At 35.8% G+C, this 22,852-nt stretch overlaps 1 protein-coding gene across 1 annotated transcript; it reads right to left on the minus strand.

The window, feature by feature from the left end:
- Nucleotides 1-731: 731 nt before the first annotated feature.
- LOC118764617 lies at nucleotides 732-12,037 on the minus strand. Its single transcript, XM_036505536.1, has 3 exons — nucleotides 10,475-12,037; nucleotides 8,235-8,402; nucleotides 732-1,674 (listed from the first exon to the last, which is right to left on the minus strand). The coding sequence occupies exons 1-2, from the start codon at nucleotides 11,003-11,005 to the stop codon at nucleotides 8,277-8,279; spliced, it is 657 nt and encodes a 218-aa protein (XP_036361429.1). The 5' UTR covers nucleotides 11,006-12,037; the 3' UTR covers nucleotides 732-1,674; nucleotides 8,235-8,276.
- Between the last annotated feature and the right edge of the window lie 10,815 nt (nucleotides 12,038-22,852).

The raw sequence follows: 22,852 nt of genomic DNA on the forward strand, positions 1-22,852 counted from the left end.
GACAACAATTTATTTTAGTTTATTTATATTTGATATTGCTCACAGGAAGACTAAATACATAAGAATATCATTATTATCCACCACTAGTCATAATGTGCTTCTTCATGTTGTAGCTTTCAACTGATGCCACCCCACTGGCTAAGTGGGTAGGTCTAAAGTGTATAATTGACCAAAATCATGACATTCCCTTTAAACAGGAAGCCAATCCATTGCAGGGTAATTCGTTTACAAGTGGAGTAATGTGAAATGAAGTGTTTTGCTCAAGAACACAACACACTCCCTGGTCCAGGAATTGAAACCACAATTTTGAAATTATGAGTGCAAAACCCGAACCACCAAGCCACACACACACACTTCATTTAAGAATATATCCTTATATATTTGCTTAAAATAAATAACAATATTAACATAAAATTTAATTAATTTTTAAATAATTTATTCAAATAAATTGTTAAATATATAAAAGGCAAATACAAAACAGTTTTAAAAAGTTAGTTACAAGTTTCAGTATTTGGACTGCAGCCATGCTTGAGTACTGACTTCAAGTGTTTTAGTCCATCATATTGACCCTATTACATATTCTAGTCTGGTTGTTATTTTAACAATTTCTATTAACCAAATTAATAATTCATAAACTTTAAAGGAACACAATAACAATTGGTGTAAACATGAATACAGGTACAGATTCACATACATAAAAACATGTATAGCTTAAAATATAAAATGCCAAATGTGTGTTTTTTTTTGGTTGGTTTCCTCCCTTTCTGATATGGTGGTGGGACGAAGACTGTCCTGAGAGAGATAAATAGATAGGTGGAAGATTGACTAAGTGTGTGGTGAGTGGAGGGTGAAGAGGCCAGCAAGTGAGAAAGGAAGTCATGAAAGCAGATGCTGAAATATATAGAAATGCAAACAGGAAATGGGAATTAGAGAGGTAAAGTGATAAAATAAAAGATATATTGAGAGTAGACAAATGATAGGGAGAAAAATGTGTGTATGGTATTGAGATGTGAAGTAGGAGAGTGAGTGGACTTTAAAAGAATAAAGATAACTGACAGAAGAAAATGGAACAAGGCTTGAAGTGAAAAGATGTATATGTGCTGTGTGTGTGTCTGAATGTGTATATATTTATATATACATACATACATCAGGTTTCTACACAGTTTCCTTCTATCAAGTTCCATACGCCAGAATATCAAGGCTAGAGTATGAGACAGTTGCACAGTAAGATCACATCTGGATCCATGTACTTACAGAACAAACACTCTAGTCACACAGTCATGTTTTAGAGTTTATTAAATTAAGCACAACTAGATGATAAGCTAGTTGGTGCTTAGTGTACAAATTAGACAGAATAATGATAGTGCATTGCATACTTAATTAATGTTTGTTAGTAAATGATTGATTATTAGATCAAATTATGGTTTTTCGCAGAAGTAGATTGTTGATGAACTCTGTTTATGATGTCTTCTGGTTGGACAGAAGGATTTTAAAATTGGCATTGAATAAACTTTACAAGTTGTTATATATATAAAGTAAATGGTGAAAAGAAGAAAATGTGTATTTTAAAGGTGTCCTGTTTTGGCGGGGAAATACATTGTTGCAAAAATTTGTCTTTAGTTTTGGTTGATGCAGAAGTAAACAAAATTGCTTTCTCTCATCATTTCTTTGTTACTGAAAAAGAAAGAAAAAAATTTGTATATATATAATAATCTGCTTGTTCATTCGCCAGTTATACATTAGTTAATTGCAGAGGTAGAGAGAGAGGAAGTGAAGAAAGGAGAGAGGAAGAAGTAGAGAAAGCTGATTATTATTAATACATTTAGGCCAAATGCATCACGTGGTCAGCTGAGGGTAGAAGAGAAGAATGACAGAAAAAGGGGAAGGAATACTTATTACGTGGTTAAAAAGTTAGCTGAAGAGAGAAAGAGATAGCGGGGGTAGCAGTTCTATTGAGAGAGAGACAGACAGATGGTGGTGGTGGTATATCGATATTGAAAAATATTGAGAAAGAGTTATTTCCCATGGACTAGTGTTAATAGGTTAAGTACTGTGCATTAGTTTATGTTGCTGCTCTCCCTTTCTTGTACTGCAATTTATCATCTCCTTGAGCCATTCCTATTCTTTCGTCTTCCCCTTACACTGATACATACCATTAACGATACCTTCTCCCTTATTCCATTCACTTCAACACCCATCTCTAACCGTCTGTTACTCTCCTTTCATACTTGAATGAATTCATCTAAGATTATTTGTCTGTATTCTCTCTAATTAATCACTTTCTTGTGCTTTGAGATTATACTCTGACGCCTCATCCTCACCGGTATTGTCTTCTTTATAGCTAGACCCGCATGCCCTTATATACTGCAGAGAAGCCATGTATTTCCTCTGTAGCAAGGTATAAAGCCATCACCCTCTTTGCTACAACCCCACTTAGACAAGCATCTTTTCTTTGTCTTGTTAGCTACCTAGTCACCTTGTAGTGCTGGTATCATGGAAGAAGCACTCAGTACATTTTGTAAAGTGGTTGGTGTTAGGAAGGGTATCCAGCTGTAGAAACTATGTCAAAGCAGGCATTGGAGCTCAATACAGTCCAGCTCAATGGATCCAACCCTGGCTGGTGGGGAAGATGAATGTTAATTGATGATAAATATATGATACGTTTTTTTCCTTCTTAAAGCAGCAAGCTGGCAGAATCATTAGTGTGTCAGACAAAACGCTGCAAAACATTTCTTCCAGCTCTTTCCATTTTGAGTTCAAATTCAACTTTGGTCGACATTATTTTATTGACTTACGAAGGATGAAAAGCAAAGTACTAGTGAAGTACATGGGTTAATGTAATCAACTTATTCCCTTCCATCAAACTTGCTGGCTTATGCCAAAATTTTAAACCATTATTTTAATTAAATTGGTATTTCTATTTTTTTAATATTAATTTTGACAAAAATTTTACTTGGAAAATAAAAGATGGGACCTTATTTCAGGGACCAACTTAATAACATCAAAATAAATTTAAACTAGCAGACTTGAAACTTCAGTGACTTCCACATACTAAAATGGTACCAGTATTCCAATAACTCCTTTTCCAAGCAAAAGAGAAATCAAACCATCAACAGTTATTGAAGAAGGATCAACAACAAGAAAGCTTCTATGTGGTCACTCAACTCAATAGAATTAGCAACCAAATTTGCTTAAAATCTACTCTGCCACCCTTAAGAAAGAGGTATTGGACAATTTACCCCTTGATATAACGAGATGGTCACGGCTGGAATGATTCGATTATAAGTTTGCTGAATCAGAAGAGTTTACTTGGTTATGTGGTTAATGACTGCAGCGGTGCAATATCTCGGATAAAATAATCTGACAATTTCGATATTTGCTGTGGAATAGAATTTGTAACTGTAAGGATTTATCTCCCTTTGACTATCATATATATTAAAGCACCAAATCTATAATTACATTTTTTAAATAGTAAATAATATTTTTACTGTTTATCAAAAAGAAATTAAAATAAATGTGACGCTTCTATTAACCTTTATATATATATATATTTTAGAAATTAATTTTCAATTTATTCAACTAATTTCTTATAAATGAAACCACACCCACTGTACAATATCAATATTTGTAACATTACACCATTTTCTGTAATAGAATGTTTTATGTTTTGCACCTTACTAGGATACAACATGAGCTAAGTAGAGTCCAAAAAGACTTGATGCAGAATCCCCATTCTCGTTAGCTTGACTTTTAACCCAAATTAATGTTCTCGCAAATAATAACTTTGTAGCTATTCTATCAATTTTGATTATGAAAAAGTATACCACTTGGTTGATCAATGAAACTTAACAGCATTAGTGGCTGGATAATCTACAGATACAGGTATCTTTCACCTAATACTTAGACAGAATCAGTGTGATTCTCTGTGTAACAAGACTCGTCTTATGAATTTTAAATGCTATTCCTCTGGTAGCCTTCTATCCCAAATTTCTTCCATGCAGTTTTAGTAAAAATTCGTAACGTCTTTTATCTTTTACATGCTTCAGTCATTAGACCATGGCCATGCTGTAGCACTGCCATGAAGAATTTTTAGTCGAATGAATCAACCCCAGTCCTTTTTTTTTAGTCTAGTACTTATTCTATCGGTCACTTTGACCAAACCGCTAAGTTACTGTTTACCAAAAAGGAATTCAATTGAAAGTGACACTTTTATTCTCTATTAACATGTTCACAATTACATAGTTATCACGTCATTCACTATCCATTCAGAAAAATCTCATATCTTATCTAGTCAGTCTAAAATTTGATAATAAAAATAAACTATGTTTTTTTTTAACGAGGTCTAATAACATCGAAACATACTTGGAGTTGTCAGTCTACTGCAAAAGATAGGATTGACTCTTCAAGGAATTCTGGAGTAAACTTCTGAAATACTAACATCTAGAGTCACAAAACAACCAATCTAACAGCACTTCAGAAAACTTTCGCTAATGCTTCAGCTTACATGCACAACCATCATTTGTAATGTGAATCCCAGACAAACAATATATCACATGGATTCTACTATATTTTAACCAATCTCTTCCTTGTCATAAACTTGATGGCAATGCCCAAATTTACTGATATTAAGAAACAAGGAAAATGACATCATCATCATCATTTAACATTGCTTTCCATACTGGCATGGATTGGATAGTTTGACTGAGGACTTGCAAACCAGATGGCTGCACCAGGCTCCAATGTGATCTGGCAAGGTTTCTACAGCTTGATGCCCTTCCTAATGCCAACCACTCCAAGAGTGTAGTGGGTGCTTTTTACTTGCCACCAGCACAAGAGCCAGTCAGGCAGTACTGGCATCGATTACACTTGAATAGTGCTTTTTACATGCAACTGGCACAGGAGCCAGTCAGGTGGGACTGGTAATGACCACACTTGAATATGCTTTTTACATGCCACCAGCATGGGACCAGTCAGGTTGCATTGCTAAGTTTTTTCTAGCGGTGTCATATGAAATTGTCACCCATAATTATGACCCTAGTATCGATCTATTGCATTTCAATCTATTTTAGGGTTAGGGTGGAGGAAGGGTATCTTTTTTTCTTCACAAATGTAAGTAAACCCAATCTGTTTCTTAAATTAGGGACATTTTCATGCGGCACAGAATGTTGTTTACCTAAATGGACATCAGTGATTGGTTAAAATTGCCGAAATGCAAGAAATTAAACACGAAATATGTTACAAACTATAGAATTTTCTCAATAAAGCCAAAAGAAAATGATGTTTTATAAACACATTCTACCAGTATACGAAGTTTAAAATTCTTTAGCTACCTAGAAATTATGTTACAAACTGCCGTTCAAACCGAAAAGATCCCAAACCCAGACTGCATCTCGTCTAAACTAACTCTCTCCCTAATTAGTTGGGGTATGACCCTCTCCATGACTGTCATCACCTGATCCAATAACTTGATACCTCTGTAATTATTCGTATCTTATGCATCACCTTTACCTTTGTAGCAGTTGACTATGGTGCTGCTACACTAGTCATTGGGTATGACTCCTTCATGTATTCCCAATGAACCCAAAATGTGAAAACCCAGACAAAATATTACATGAGTATTCACACACACACAAGTTGAAACCACTTTACAGAAGAAGGCTACCTCTTTAATTAATAAATGCTGTCATGAGACCTCATATGAATAGCAAGTTCAGCTCTCAACAAACAGAACATGCAGCACACATTTGAACTAAGGGACTCTTATCCTTATTTCTACTTGAATGGAGAGGGTTCTCACGGCAGTTTCGTCCAGCTCCTGACTAAAACAGAGGCAAGATGATTACGGCTTGAACATCATTGATTGTCTCTTCAGCCTGTATAATAATTTACTTTATGGACTTCACAGTAAGACAGGGCAAGATCAACTTTGATTGAAATTTGAACTCAAACTACATTCTTGAGAACCTATGTTTATTAATTTAGCAGCTGTCAACAACAGGTGGTAATAGCCAGCGTCAGTTCAATGATATACAAAAGTTGATATATGGTAACATGCTGGTGAATAACTCAACAAAACCGGTGCAATAATAATACATTTTATTTGTCTTTATCACCTTTGAAGCTAACAATTCCTATACCATTACTATGAAATATTATCTCCCATCATCGAACTCTTTAGATAAAATTATCTCCCTTATATCATTTTTGAGACAATGCATTGTTTCCCCTCCATATTTTCTTGTTATTGCAGTTTTATAGTCCGATTTATATATAAGAATAAAATTGATCCATTTTTTTCCATGAAAAATATTTCTAGCGTTGAAAAAAAAATGGTCAACATCATTTTTAAAGAAGAAGAATATTTGATTAAATCAACAGTCTGGTAGTTTTGTTACTTATCATAAGAATGTCACAAAAGCACATTGAAAAATCAACAGGGAAATTTGAACAGAACGCAGTGATTCACAACCTAATGCTCAGTGTTTTTTTCTTAATTTACCAATAAATAATACTCACCTTCGTAGTTTTCAAAACAAAAACCTACTCCCTCCACAATACTAGTCTCAAAAAGTCTTCATGTGAACGTGACCTGGGTGTCATTGTTGACAGTGATTTGCGTTGGACAAAACACATCGCTAAATTTGTCAAGAAGGCTGAGGATGTCTTGGCATCACTCACCAAATCCTTTGTGAGCCGCTCTCCGGCTATCTATCTGCGGCTTTATATAGCTATGGTAAGACCTCACCTGGAATTTGCAACACCGGTCTGGAACCCCTATCTTGCCCAGGATATCAATCGTCTGGAAGCTGTTCAGTGACATGCAACCAAAAGAATACCCTCCATAAGGCATTTGCCATATCCTGAACGCCTTACTTCCCTGGGCATGGACACATTGAAACTCCGACGTCTGGCAGCTGACTTGGCAGACACCCATAAAATTATCAACCATCGTACAAACAATAACTCTGAGCACCTTTTCAAACTCCACCCATCTAACACCCGTGGACATATTTACAAAGTAAGAAAACAGCACAGCTCCCATGACTTCAGGAAACATTTTTTCACGCTGAGAGTTGCTGAAGCATGGAACAAACTGCCGGCATCAGTTGTCGGAGCACTGCATCCTTCAAAACTTCCATGCTTTCTGAGATTCGCCAACACTACACCTGATTTTCTCCCCTCCATACACACACAAGCATGTATCTGACTCATACACTGTTCACTTTCCAGACATTTGTACATTACTGCATATACTCTGAGAAGTTGTGGTGCACCTGAGCACTGTATACAATAATTTCATTATTATTATTATATAAAAAATTATTACGTTCCTAGACGAACAATAAAAATTGGTCAAAAGAGCATACACTCACTCTCAGTTATGCACAAGTGCATTGGTAATTCTCTCTAAAAAATTTTAAAGCAACCCCAAACACTCAAGCATTACTGTGGGTGATTGCAAGAATGAGGTGCTGGAAAAAATACCAGCCACTTTCATGAACATCATCTTTTATTTTGACAAGACAAGATGCCGGTGATAAAATATTCACCAAAAACTGCACCTTGAGCACATTGTAAAGCAATTGGTGATAGGAAAGGCTTCTAGCCAAAATGAACTGTATAAGCAAGGTGTGGTTTCTGACCTGTTTTGCAGGGAGTAACTCTGAATAAGAACTGCTTTGGATGTTGACAATCTATCTGTATCATGCCAGCATGAAAAATAGATGTAAAAAGATGAGGAGGTGCACACACACACACACACACATCATCAACATTATTTTCACCATTATTTGATGTTTGGTGTCAATGCTAGCATGGGTTGGATGGTTTAACAGGTGCTGACAAGTCAGAGGACTGCCAAACAACTGTCTGCTTTGATATGGTTCTTACAGCTGGATGTTCTTCATATCACCAACCATTTTACAGAGCATACTGAGAAAATACATGAGGTCACCAATTAACTGGCAAGATAAGACGCCTCAGATGAGTGGAGTGTAGTCTGGGGGAAGTGACTTTATAATAGGTGATGAGAGGTTAAAGTATAGGAAAGGTGTCTTGCTATAGAGAAGATATATGGTTACTCAAGCTGCAAAAAAAGCGAATGTGTGTGTGTGTGTATACAAGTACCTGAACAAATATAAAATGTAGTGATTATGTGATATTTTTGGATATTTTCAGTGACAAATTTTCAAAAGAATATTTTTAATACATATATGTGATTTAGTTTCACTTACACTATCAACCTCTTCTTTATCCATTTATTTGCAATGAAGGCATTAATCTTCATGGTTGGACCTTAAAGGAACTAGAGCCAGAATGGTTCCAATGATGATTCCAATAACACTCAGTAACAACAGTAAAACTACCCACCACCAATGTTTCATCCATTCACTGCAGCAATCCTGTAACAGAAAGAGAGAAAGAAAAAAATTAAGATATGCATATAAATGTGCTAACAAATAACACATACATACATGTACACCAAGGTATTTACATCCTAGATTTTTAATTGCATATATAATTAAATTATGTAATTAATGCATCTTTGTGTGTGTGTGTGTGTGTTATTTATATGGTTGTGTGGTTAAGAAGTTGACTTCACAACCACATGATTTCAGGTTCAGTCCTACTATGAAGCACCTTCAGAAAAATACCCTAAACTATAGCCACAAATTGCCTTGTGAGTAAATTTGATAGGCAGAAGATGTGTAGAAGGTTATCACACACATATATACGCACTTGAACAGCTGATAACTCAATTATTATTTCCTTTTAGGTTTAACCCAAAAGAAATAGAAAGAAGTCAGGGTAAGCTTTGAACAATGGAAATTTATCCTACAGTGTTACTGGAAGGGTGAAAAAGCAGTCAAAGTGCAAAGGTAGTTTAGGAGAGAGTTTCAAACAGATCCACCTATAGAACTTTATTTTCACTAGAATTAGAGATAAGTCTGAAGCAAATGGAACTCTTTTACTTGTTTTCATGCTGGAACCTTTAGTTGAGCAAATCGACCCCAGGTCTTATTCTTTGTATCAGTATCTTTTGCCAAACTGCTAAGTTATGGGGACGTAAACACAGCAGAATCGCTTGTCAAGCAATGTTGGGGGGGACAAACACAGACACACAAATGTATACACACACACACACACACACACACACACACATATATATATATATATATATATATATACGATGGGCTTCTTTCAGTTTCCGTCTACCAAATCTACTCACAAGGCTTGGGTTGGCCTGAGGCTATATTAGAAGACACTTGCCCAAGGTGCCACGTAGTGGGACTGAACCTAGAACCATGTGGTTGGTAAGCAAGCTACTTACCACACAGCCACTCCTGCACATATATAATGATGATGAATATGAATGATTAAACATACCATTTGATAGAATGAGCTGAATGCTAAAGAGTTAAAGCTGGTATTTTGGTCAGTTTTGTATCATGGAATCAAAGGTAGACTTAGGTGAGCTTGGTATCTTTTATGTTTTACTTATTTTAGTCATTTGACTGTGACCATGCTGGGGCACCACCTTGAAGGGTTTTTAGTTGAATGAATCAATCCAGGATTTATTTTTAAAGCCTAGTACTTATTCTATTGGTCTCTTTTACTGAACTGCTATATTACAGAGATGTAAACATACTAGCACCAGTTGTCAAGCAGTGGTAGGAGACAAATACAAAGAGACACATAAATACACACACATATATATATATATATATATATATATACACACACACACACACACACACAACAGGCTTCTTTCACTTTCTGTGTTTCTGTCTATCAAATCCACTCATAAAGCATTGGTCAGCCTGAGGCTATTTTTGAAGACACTTGCCCAAAGTACCATACAGTGGAACTGAACCTGGAACCATGTGGCTGGGAAGCAAGCTTCTTACCACACGGCCATGCCTATCAAAGAGTCAAAGAGGATAAAGTAATAATTTTTAAAAAAATAGATCTTAACAAAGAGTGGACTTAATAGTGTTATCTGATGACAACCTTTTCTTTATTTCACTTATCAATCATTAGACTGTGGCCATGCTGGGGCACCATCTTGAAGGGTTTTAGTCAAACAAATCACCCCCAGTACTTCTGCATTTTTTTTTTTTTTTGCTTTTTTAAAATTCCGGTACTTACTCTATCTGCCTCTTTTGCTGAACCACTAAGTTATGGGGAAGGAAACATGCTGGTTGTCAAATGGGGAGTGGGAGGGCAGTTACAAGCAGACAGGAACACACACCCACTTACATATATATGAAATTCACTCACAAGCCGTTGGTTAACCCAGAGCCATAGTAGATGCCCCAGGTGTCACACTGTGGGGCTGAACTTGAAACCATGTATAAAAAGGAAGTCTGTTAACCATACAACCATACCTAAACATGTATATTTTCAGAATGGGATGGAACCCACAATCCTGACCTTTGTCCTGTACAAAATACAATTATAAAAAAGAGCAAACCTTGCTAATCCGGAAAGGGTTTTCGGTTACTTTTTCCACACACTTCTTATATTTTTGCTTTGCCCATCCTTGATTTTCAGAAGTTTCACACCTTGTTTGTATTGCTACAGGTTGCGAATGAACGGAGGTTTCCACAGGTACAATATAAGGATTTGCAGAGTTAACCCTTTCTGATTTGGAAGGTGGTGGTGTTGAAGGTGGAGATTTAAAAGTACTCAGATTGGGTTTCTGTATAGCAGAGTTGCCAAAATTCTTCTTATCTTTATTGTTTAGCTGCTTTTCATTATTCGGTCTATAAGAATGGTTAGAAGTTGATTCCACCTCAGGCAGTTGAGGGTTCTGAAAATGGAAGTCTGATGATGAAGGTGGTGGCGGTGGTTCAAAATTGTGTGTGTATGTTGAGTTTGTGACGGATTTTTTTGATTTACTGTGCTTACTTCGTTTTTTTGATCTTTCAGAAGTAATAACACTGTCCGTCTCTTTCCTAACGCTTGTAACATCCCAGTTATCCACTTTGTCAATGTAAGACATTTCTGTTTTTACCTCTTCCAAGTGTTTTTTTTTAATTTTATTTTTCCTCTTTCTTTCTCACTCTTCTCTCTTGTAATTTTTTTTTTAAACTTTAATAAAAACAATATTGCCCAGTTAATGCATCCAGTATCCAATGAGAAATACAAGCTTGGCAACAATTATTATTATTATTATTGTTGTTGTAGGTGTTGTTACTGTTTTTGTCTCAGTAGTTCTATTTTTATTGTGTGCTTTCACTGTTCTACCAGTTGCAGTTCTGTGTGCCTTGAGAATGTCTGTGGTTTGTTTTGGTGGTGTTGTTGTTGTTATTGTTACTATTAGTTAAGTCCTCTCATCTGTCACCCTTGTTGCAATAACAGAATAAAATAATGTTGTTGTTGATGCAACAGTAGCTGTAATATCACAGGGCTCATACATCTAAATGTGGTGGCCTCACCACATGTATACAAACACAAATGTTTAATGTTTTTGAGTTTAATGTTGATTAAGTTGTTCCTATTTTGTTTATTGTTGTTATTGCTGCTGCTACTGCTGCTGTTTTCCTTGAGTGTAATTGTGTATAAGTGTGTGTGTGTGTGCATGCTTACCTATCTTGTTTACTATTGCTTTCCATTATTACAAGGAATACTACAATGTAATTTGGTGGTGGTGGTGTTGATGGCAATGGTGGTGGAGGTGACGGTGGTGAGTCGTGTTGACAGGGTGTTGGTGATGGAGGGTGAAAGTTGTGTTGCTGTTGGTGGTGGTAATTTGTGGTTATGGTAATGGTGATAGTAGTGTGGTAGTTTGTTGTCTTTGTAGTTGTGGTGGTGGTGGTAATAGTGTGATAGTTTGTTGTTGTTTTGGTGGTGGTGGTGGTGGTGGTGGTGGTGGGTTAATGCATTATCAGTGTTGTGGCAGTGGATAATTATTCCTTTGGGCATTTTGAATTACAAGAAATGGCAGAGTAGAAGGAAATATAAACAGAGACTCTTAAAAGAAGAATGGGACAGTTTCAATGCTACAGTTAAGTATGGAAGACTAGAATAGCAACAACAGTGAAAAGTCAGCTACAGCTGTTGCAGACCAACAATATAAACAAAACAGAAAAAAAAACCCTAGATACAAAACAAAATAAAATAAAGAACCACAAACAACCTTTCCCCTTGATGTCGCTTTCAGTGTTTAATTTTCAGTCTTGTGTTTTTATGTTGTGTACTATTCTTGTACTTTTGTCTATCCCTCTCTCAGCCAAGAAGTCCTTGTCTTGTGAGTTCACAAATGCTGGTATCACATAAAAAGCACCCAGCACACTCTGTAAAGTGGTTGGCATTAGGAAGGGCATCCAGCCATAGAAACCATGCCAAAACAGACAACAGGAGCTTGGTGCAGCTCTCTGGTTGACTAGCTCTTGCCAAACTGTCCCAACCATGCCAGCATGGAAAACGGATGTTAAATGATGATGATGATGGTGGTCACAAGAAAGGATTGTAAGACAGATTGTTCAATCCGAGCCAAATGGCAGGAGGCTGGGAGCAGAGCAAGGGTGAGATGGTTGGATAATATTCATAGCCTTCGTTGGTCATGTCTAGGAATCCAGCAAGAAAGAATAAGAATAGCTGCTTCTGATAGGACCCTATGAAAGAATTGCCTGAGGACTCTACTACCATGACCCTCTCAGGAATAGTGGACAGAGATGAATGGATGGATCACTTTAAAACACAAAGTTTGCATCATAAAGACTGAGAGAGTCTTAGGTGAGTTGGTATCAAAAGGGTTAACTGCCAGCAGAGACTATTTTTAAACCCACAATTCCTAAGGACCGACATAAACTGAGCAGACTGATTTTCATTTTATTCAATTACTAGTAATTTACCAATCAATTTCTTAAACAAATATCTAGCTAGCTAGATAGGTATTTATTTAATAAACCTCTCTCTCTCTCTCTAACCAGGTATGGTGAGGAATTAACTATGAATTTTGTTTATGGTTTTATAAAATTTTCCAATTATTGTGTTTATGTTAAATCTTTAAAATATATATATATATGTGTGCATGTGTGTGTATATATACTCTTTACTCTTTTGTTTCAGTCATTTGACTGTTGCCATGCTGGAGCACCGCCTTTAGTCAAGCAAATCAACCCCAGGACTTATTCTATCAGTCTCTTTTGCTGAACCACTAAGTTATGGGGATATAAACACACCAGCACTGGTTGTCAAGCGATGTGTGTGTGGAGGGGACAAACAGACACACAAACATCTATATATATAAAACTCAACTTGTGTGTCTGTGCTTAACTTCCCGGCACATCTAGCCAACAAATCGTAGAACCACCAAAAATGGGTCACTTAAAGTTTAGGTGAATGAAAATTGAACTGCGCTATTTCTGTTCCAAAATTCATCTCGCAAGTGCAAAAATCGATAATGTGTTTGTTTAGGCCTTATCCCATGCATTGAATAGTGAACTTTACTCAGTCAGCTGTTTGATGTGAACTGTGTTCACCACGCGTGTAAGCATGCATAAATTGCATGAAAAATAAAAAATCAAGATATAAAAACGAATCGCCGTAAACATTGTAGAAATTCAGCAAAGAAATTAATTTTCGGGATGTAGCCTGGAGGGTTTTTTCGTATTAATCATTTGGACTTTGTGAACACATACCAATTGTTTTCATAACATTTTTAACACTTTGAATGTGACCATTTCGCGTTGAGTCTGTAGTTTGAATCACTTTAACCAAATTTTAGCAGGCCGGATTTTTGATCATCACAATACATCGCCAGTGACTTCCTGAAACTCTCCCCTGAAATCCCCGTTGAGAAATCTCTATATATATATATAAAACTCAACTTGTGTGTCTGTGTGTTTAACTTTTGGATCTACAAAGTTTCATTATTAAGGATGGAAAGTAGTGTGTAGCAAATCTATATATATAAAGCTGAAGTTGTCTGTGTGTGGCAGGCTTGGTAGCCTTCAACTAACACTATCTTTGAGACCCTGCAGCGCAAGTTGACCAAAATTGAGAGAACGATAGAAGAAGGCTTGCTCTTCATTCTGTAGAAGATAAAATTCAAATCAGACCATGTTAACACCAAAAATTATTTACATCAAAAAGGTGCTTTTTTTTCTATGAAAATCCCTATTTTTTACGATTTTTGACTGCTGTGTCACCATTTTTTGGTGTATTTCAACTGGAAAAATGTTCACTTGAAGAGAATAACAAGTTGCATAATGCAAAATTTTTACTTTTCAAAAATTTCAATTCTAAAGGGTCAAAACAAACCCAAGCAACACCAGGTGATACTGCTAGTGTGTGTATATATATATATATATATATACACACATACATACATATATACACACACATACATATATACACACACATACATACATACACACACATACATACATATATATGACAAGCTTCTTTCAGTTTCCGTTTACCAAATCCACTCACAAGGCTTTGGTTGGCCCGAGGCTATAGTAGAAGACACTTGCCCAAGGTGCCACGCAGTGGGACTGAACCCGGAACCATGTGGTTCTTAAGCTACTTACCACACACCCACACCTACGCCTATATATATAATCTTCATATGTCAAAACCAATGGGAGAGTCCATCATATATATATATATATATATATATATATATATAATGGTAGTACAGAAATGGGTTAAAGAAACACATCCCCATGATTTATTTCATTGTTGTTTTGATGTTGTACTTCAACCCCAGGCCGCCTATGATCAAAGGCATTCCAGTTATGACCAACCAATTATTTTTCTATGAGCTGGTAATCCAGGACTATATTATCCAACAAGTTTTTTTTTAAACGTAAGAGTGTGATTTGAGGGAGATTTGGCTGCTATTTTCAGCAGACTCTTTTATTAGTTTAAGCTCCTTGATGGTTGTCTTTGTGTTGGAGGTGGTGGCAGCATTGATATTGGTGGTGGTGGTATTAGTAGTGTTCAGTGTAGTGGGGATAGTAATAGTGGTGGTGGTGGTGGTGGTGGTTGCGATGGTGGTGGCAGTGCTGCACTGTACATAAACTTGTGCCAAGTTTTGCTGTGGTGACCCAAAATCTCGGTGCAAAACAAGACAAATTTCTTGTCCCTTCTATTGTGTTGGAAGCAAAACATACTATCTTAATTACTGTCTGGACATTTTCAAGTTGTTCAATAATAACAGACAGCTATGCCACCATGATGTGTGTGTGTGTATATATATATATGTGTGTGTGTGTGTGAGTAAAGAATAATTTGTATACATACATATACAAATACTATATTTCCACACATATACATATTCATGCACAAATATCAATGTGTGTGTGTGTGTGTGCATATATAGAGAGAGGGGGAAGGGAGACAGAGGGACACACACACATCACCATCATCATCATTATTATTTCAATGTCAACTTTTTCATGTTTAAATGGCTCAGTTGAAATATATTGAAGCAGACTTCTATGGCCGGATACCCTTCCTGTCCCCAGCCTTCATTTCCAAGCAAGATAATATCTCTATGGGAAATATTTCCCATGGCCAGACGTAGATATTCTGTCTACATTTTATGTATGCCTATAAATAGTTATTGACACAGGGGGTCAACATATGCCTATCTCTATACCCATACATATACAAAATTATCTAAATCTATGTATTTCTGTGAGTGGCTTTTATCCTTCAGACTTTATACTATCATCATCATCGTTTAACGTCCGTTCTCCATGCTAGCATGGGTTGGGCAGTTCGACCGGGGATCTGGGAAGCCAGAAGGCTGCACCAGGCTCCGGTCTTATCTGGCAAAGTTTCTACAGCTGGATGCCCTTCCTAACGCCAACCACTCCGTGAGTGTAGTGGGTGCTTTTTACGTGCCACCTGCACTGGTGCCAGGCGAGGCTGGCATCGGCCACGGTTGGATTGGTGCATTTTATGGAAGCCAGTCAGCACTGGCTTCGGCTTATTACAATTTTTTTTTTGTTTTCTGAAATACAAATGCTTTCTCAATTAAAATTGCACTTTATTTTTGGAGCTCTAACAAAGATATACATTGATACACAAACACTCAACTATGAGCGCATTGCATTTTATAGCAGAAACATCAGTAAGCTAATTACAATTTCTTGTTTACTTATTGTTTATATAATTTCTTCTATATATATAGTGGAAGGATTAAAATTAATCAAAGGACATACTAAGTATGTCTACCTGTTGGAAATAACAGTCAAAACTCTTGTTTAAAAAGTTTTTTTACTTAAATAAGAGTTTTAACTGTTATTTCCAGCAGGTAGACATACTTAGTATGTCCTTTGATTCATTTTAATCCTTTTTAGGGCCTGCAATCACCTATATTATTGATTCTGTTACTTTTAAATTGTTACACTAGATAATAACAGAGTCAATGATATCTTTGCAAATTATATTTTCGCGAATTATTTTTCTCATAAATTATTTGCTCCATATATAAGCAGTTAAATATATGTCCGGTCATAGAGTAACCAATGGTTTTGCATCCATAAAGCACTAGGCCTTATAGATGACTTGTCAGACTCAATGGTGGATGCATATTCCTCTTCAATAAGTTTGAAGAGCAAAACCATTGTTGTATGTGTATGTGTGCATGTTTGTATCTGTTTTGTCTTGACATTGTGTGATAATTGTAAGCAATCATCACTGTCATACAAGCTCTATCATTCATTTCTTTCCGGAAAATATACCTAGTATGGGGAAATACCACCTTGCTTGTAAACAGGTGACAATTAGTGATGAGAAGAGCTTCTGGCCATAGAAAACTACCTCAACAAATTCCATCTGAGCCATGCAAGTGGACATAAAAACGATGATGATGATGGAAACACCAGCAGACCACGCTTGCTTTACTGCTTTCTCGCTTAAGCATTCAATGCCTGTATTTTGCTATCATGCAATGCAGCACTTCATACATAAGCATCGCTAAATCAATCCATTGTTCACAGAGAGAGAAAGTCTTCATTTGCTGCCAGCAGAAGTAATAGATTCCTGAACTTTTTTCTGTCCTTGTGCTTACTCTGGCAACCATACTTTTGAAATACTCACCACTACTGTTCATTGGTAAAAGAAACTAACAACTACTTCTAATATATAAATTTGTGTTGTGTCTATTTGTCTCATAGGAAGTTAACTGAAAAGGTCTATAATGTGCAGCTGTTGAGATGAAAGAGAAGGAAGAGATAAGGAAAGAAACAAGTATGATAAGAGAAAGATAAAGAAAGTGTGTGCTTAATTAGAAGAGGAAGTTAGAGAGTTACAGAGAGTATGCATGAGGGGAAAAAAGAGTGGGAAGTTAATAGATTACATTTAACACACAAACACGTTGACATTCACATTGATATCAATAGATTAGCTACAACACAAACTCTTATATACACACACACAGACGTGTGTGTGTGAATATATATATATATTGACTACACTCATGGAGTGGTTGGCGTTAGGAAGGGCATCCAGCTGTAGAAACACTGCAAGATCAGAATGGAGCTTGGTGCAGCCTCCTGGTTTCCCAGATCCCGTTTGAACCGTCCAACCCATGCTAGCACGGAAAACTGACGTTAAACGATGATGATACACACACACATGTATATTAGATAAGTTGTTAATGCTGAAACAATGCAAAATGAAACACAAAACTCAAAACAGAACAACAGTAGAAGCTTTACCTGTATTTCTTTGATACTTTGGGTAAGGACCTCTTCATCAGGACACGTGGAGAAATTAATGATGGAATAAAGCTATTAACATTACTCAGATATGTGGGATAGGGTAGTGACATGCACATACTGCAGCTGTTATAGTAGTCAGTCTGCTTCTAGTACTTCTTATTTGTTGTCTAATACTGGTTTCAGCTTCTTGATTAGGATAACCTCCTTGATTTGAAGGTTGACTTTCTTGCATTCTGTGGCTCTAATGGATACAGTAAGCTCCTGAATCTGGCACTTCAAGTATTTAAGGACTGAAGTGTTATACATTATACACAATGATAAAGTCCTAAGAATAACAATTAAGACCAAGGGAGCTTTATCTATAGCTGATTTATTTTGTTTTATCTTAAATGCTAGAAACTTTTCTCTTCTTTATTACTCTTCTGTCAAAAATTTTGAGAAAAATGTGTTATTTTCAGTTTTGCAAAAAAATTTTTTGTTTTAATTTTCCTTAACACTTCATCCACCCAAATTATTAAACCCTTTGGATAATTTTAGAAATAACAGAAGAATATATATTTTTTTTACTTGTTTCAGTCACTGAACTGCAGCCATGCTGGGGCATCGCCTTAAAAAGTTTTTAGTCAAACAAAACACCTACAGTATTTATTTAAAGTCTAGTACCTATTCTATTGGTCTCTTTGCCAGATTGTAAAGTAATGGGGATGTAAATAGACACCAGTTGTGTAGTGGTGGTGAGACACGGTCTCAAAGAGTCACACAAACACAAGGTGAGCTTCTGCATAGTTTCTTCCAACCAAATTCACTCACAAGGCATTGGTTGTCCTGGGGCTATAGTAGAAGGCACTTGGCCAAGGTGCTATGTAATGAGACTGACCCTGAAACCACATGGATACAAAATAATCTTAACCACACAGCCATACCTGTGCCTATAACCCCAAAACAAAAGTTATTGTTACGTACACTGTTTACCTAAGTCCAACTGGTATCCTGGTCCTGGTTGTCAAGTTGTGGTGGCAGGGACTACGTTTTGGCTGTTGTATACTCCAACCTTCTTCAAGTGTTTTGATTCACCAAGTGACTACACTGCATTAACCAATGCTTTTATCCACTATGCTATACCCACAGGCAGTGACAGAATTATAGAATTGCATTATCCAATCGGTATGGAGCCAACATAAGACATCAATGGAGGTTTATAAGGCTTTAAAATTCACAGTCACTGCTTACAAGGCATACCATAATGGACGAATTGGTTAATGCAGTGCAGCCATATCAATTCCTCACCTCAGAAATACATAAAAACATCATTCCTCTTACATATTCCTCATACAGTTTAACTTTTGCTCAGAGAAAACCCCATTCAAAGTTATAATAGCATTTTCCCTTCAGACATTCAAAATATAAGTGAAGGCAAGGCTGTGTGGTTAACAAGCTCACCCCATCGCCATATGCTTATGGGTTCAATCTCACTGTGCAGCAACTTGGGCGCCTTCTACTATAGCTCTGGGTAAACCAATGCCTTGTGAGTGAATATGATGGAAATTGTGTGGAGTCCAGTCATATATACATATATTTATGTATGTGTGTTTGTGCATGCGTGTATGTGTGCATCTTTGTGTTTGTCCCTGCCACCACAACTTGACAACCGGTATTGGTTTGTTTACATCACCGTAAGTTAGTAGTTTGGCAAAAGACTATGAATCAGACTTATGAAAATATGAACTGGGGTCAATTTGATCAACCAAAACCCTTCAATGCAATGCTCCAGCATGGCCTAAGTCTGATGAAGGAAGCAAGTAGAAGGTGAAAGATAAATACCCTATGCAAGGGTGTCAAAAGCATTCAAACAAACAGAAGTAGACCAAACAAGGGTAACATACCTCATTTATGAAAAAAATTGCAATAAGGGAGCTTCTACAAGGTTGCTGAATTTGCTAGAAATAACAGTCAAATTTCTCGCAAATAAATGCTGTTTCAAAAACAGAAATGACATGTTAGATAATATAGTCCTAGATGTATTACGTCTCAATGAAAGATGATGGGGATGATCAAAGATGGGAGGTTTCTGATCATGGATCTGCCTGCTCTACCAGAAATGCTCTGGAACTAAACACCATCATTATTCTAATTACATCCTAAATTAGAGATCATCAACAAGTGAATTTTCAATAATTTAAAAAAAGAAATATTGATTAAAAATTAAAATAAATTTTAAAAATATGCTCCAAAATAGCCACACATCTGATTTAGTATTTTACTATTTTTACACATTTGGTAAAATCTTGAAATAATCTTATCCATATCTAACTACATACACACATTTTCATATATGGAGTGGTTACTGCTACCACATATAGCCACAACAGACAGAAAGGATACAGCTGAAGTTGAAAATTCAAGTTTATAGAACACAGAAACAATATATATCACCTGATGAAACATCTCATAATGCAGTGAAACAATTACATAACCAAATACCTGCAAACCTAGAGAACTACATTGCGTGGAAACAATTGTAGTGATTACAAATAAATGTTCTTCTGTACTCCTTGTAGACTCCAACTTATACAATTATCCATTCACACACAACACAAATCTGGCAGTAGGTATAATACTACTGTTGGATAGCACTGGATGAAATCTGAAGGTGGACGAGCTTTATATTGTACTCCACTATGTTCTTAACAGAATATAACCTGTGTGTGTGTGTGAGCCAATTTAAAATGGCATGACAAATAACCAGAATTTAGAACTCCATGTATATTTTCATTCCTGTTATCATACTTGCATTATTTGGCATGAAACCAGAGTTTGAGTAGGTCAGAGAGTACATGTAGGAAATAAAACAAAAAAACAAGAGATTGCTTATAAGCCATTTAGTTACATCATCTTACGTACATTTCTTTAACAAAATAATTAGTTTCACAATGTAAATTACTATCAAAATGTATAGACAAATCTTCAGAGATGTGTAACCTTTATATGCTACATTGCTGAATTGTCAAATTGTTGATAGAAATAACTACCATATGCATAGCATCCATTTGTTCCCATCCCTGAGGGTTAATGCAGTCAACAATTCAACAATCTAGTAATGTTACACATCTCTGAAGACTTTATAATGTAAATTATTTAATCAAAAATGTATTATGTAACCATTTTTTGTTACTGAAATGTAAAGTGATGTAACTAATCACTGATATTTTGTTCTTATATATATTAAAATAAAGTACATCTATTATTTTATGTCATCAAACATATTACTTGCAATATAAATATATATACGAACTTGCGATACACTTCAACTTCTAAACATAAACATATTCTAATCTAAAGTTTGTTTATACCTAAACACTACTGTAATTATATATATATATATATATATATATATATATGAGAACTTGTGACATATTTCAACTTCTAAACACAAACATATTCTAACTTAAAGTTTCTTATGCCTAAACACTGCTGTAATTTATTTTATATATATATATATAAATAATAAAGACATCATTACATGGTTAAGAAAGTTAGTTGAACAAGGGTCTTCTACCATAGCTGCAGACTGATTTTAATCAATAACTTGGGAGTGGTATTTGGAGGGCAGAAACTGTAAAAGGATATAAACATCAGGAACAAAACTGGTGTTCTTCAAACAAAGACCTTTGCACCAAATTATGTTACCTGTCACTGTCAGAAATGCAACAATTGGTCTGTTTACGAAACTGTAACTAACACTATTGTTCATCAGTTATATTATAAAATCAATTCAAACAAAAAGTTTAGGACCTTTCATTTTTACATCAAACACTCCTTAACCATTTAAAAAGACCAATACTTTTTTCCCACACACAAGTAGGTAATCTAGGGCATTAAAGGTTATGTCATGTTGAAGATTACTAAAAAGAATGAAATAGTGCTATACATGATTACCATCGACAAAAAAATTTAAAGAATTTCATAGCAGACAAAATAAAATATGGGAACTATGCATCTTCTTCCCCAGTTTTAAATTCTAATTTCTAATGCCATTTCATATTGAGGGAACGGTTATCTCCCTTGTATTAATGGCCTTGTCAGAGAGAACCAGACAATTGGCAGAACCAAATGCATCATATTTGTCTAGTTCGTTTTTATGACAAAACATTGCATAATTCAGGCTCCTGTGAACTGGCATAGAGCTTTAAAAAAACCTGCAGACATTCATTCTTAAAAAAAAAAAAAAATCAGAAAGTCAATTTAGGCTTGTGGCTACCATGCTGCATCACAAAAGCCTTGATCTTCAACACAGCAAAGAAATATTTCAATTCCTAACTTGTTATTGACTTTTGGCTATTACCCAAGTTACAACAATAAAGGGGTACTCCTCTTTTTAATTTACTACAAGAAAGCCAAAGATCTCATTGACACCTTTAAATTTCTAGTGGTAAATACAGTCTTTATCTACATCAAAACTTTCCACTAGTTTTTCATCATATGGATTCTGCTCAGGCAACCTTACTGGTTTCACTCCACTTGTTCATCTATCTCTTCTTGCCAACCTACACCTGGTTCCTCTTTTCACAAACTGCAACATTCATTACATACAGACCTTCATTTTAATGATATAGCAACTATGTAGAAGAGCTCTATCTGATAAGTGCCAAATTCCAAACCATATTAACAAATAAAAGAAAGTATTGGACAAAGTACTTCCTGTATGTATGGTATTGCTTGCATTTGGTATAATCAGTAAAATGTACTCAATCTGGTGAGAGGTTAAGTATCATTTAATGAATACAGGAGTTCTACATGAGTTACTTCAGTTCTTATGCTTAGATAGTGCAGTAAATGGACAGAGTACTGTGCACAATCTGGTGATTGTCCATGTTCAGTATTTAACCCTTTGATACCAACCCACCTAGAAATCGCTACTGGCTCTGTAGTACAAATGTCTCGTTTCCAAACCTTAGTTACATTTGATGTTCCTAGCTTAATGATAATTTATTTTAATAAATTCTAAGAAACACAGAGTATCTCAACAGAAATATGGTACCAAGAGGGTTAAGGAGCCAACAAGATGTAAATTACAAATTTCAGATTATTAGATTTGAATTTTAATATCTTGAATCTAGGGGCAGTGCACTGGCAGGATCGTTACTACACCAGACAAAATGCTCAAC

This window comes from Octopus sinensis, linkage group LG8 (assembly GCF_006345805.1).
Source record: "Octopus sinensis linkage group LG8, ASM634580v1, whole genome shotgun sequence".
Classification (NCBI taxonomy): domain Eukaryota; kingdom Metazoa; phylum Mollusca; class Cephalopoda; order Octopoda; family Octopodidae; genus Octopus; species Octopus sinensis.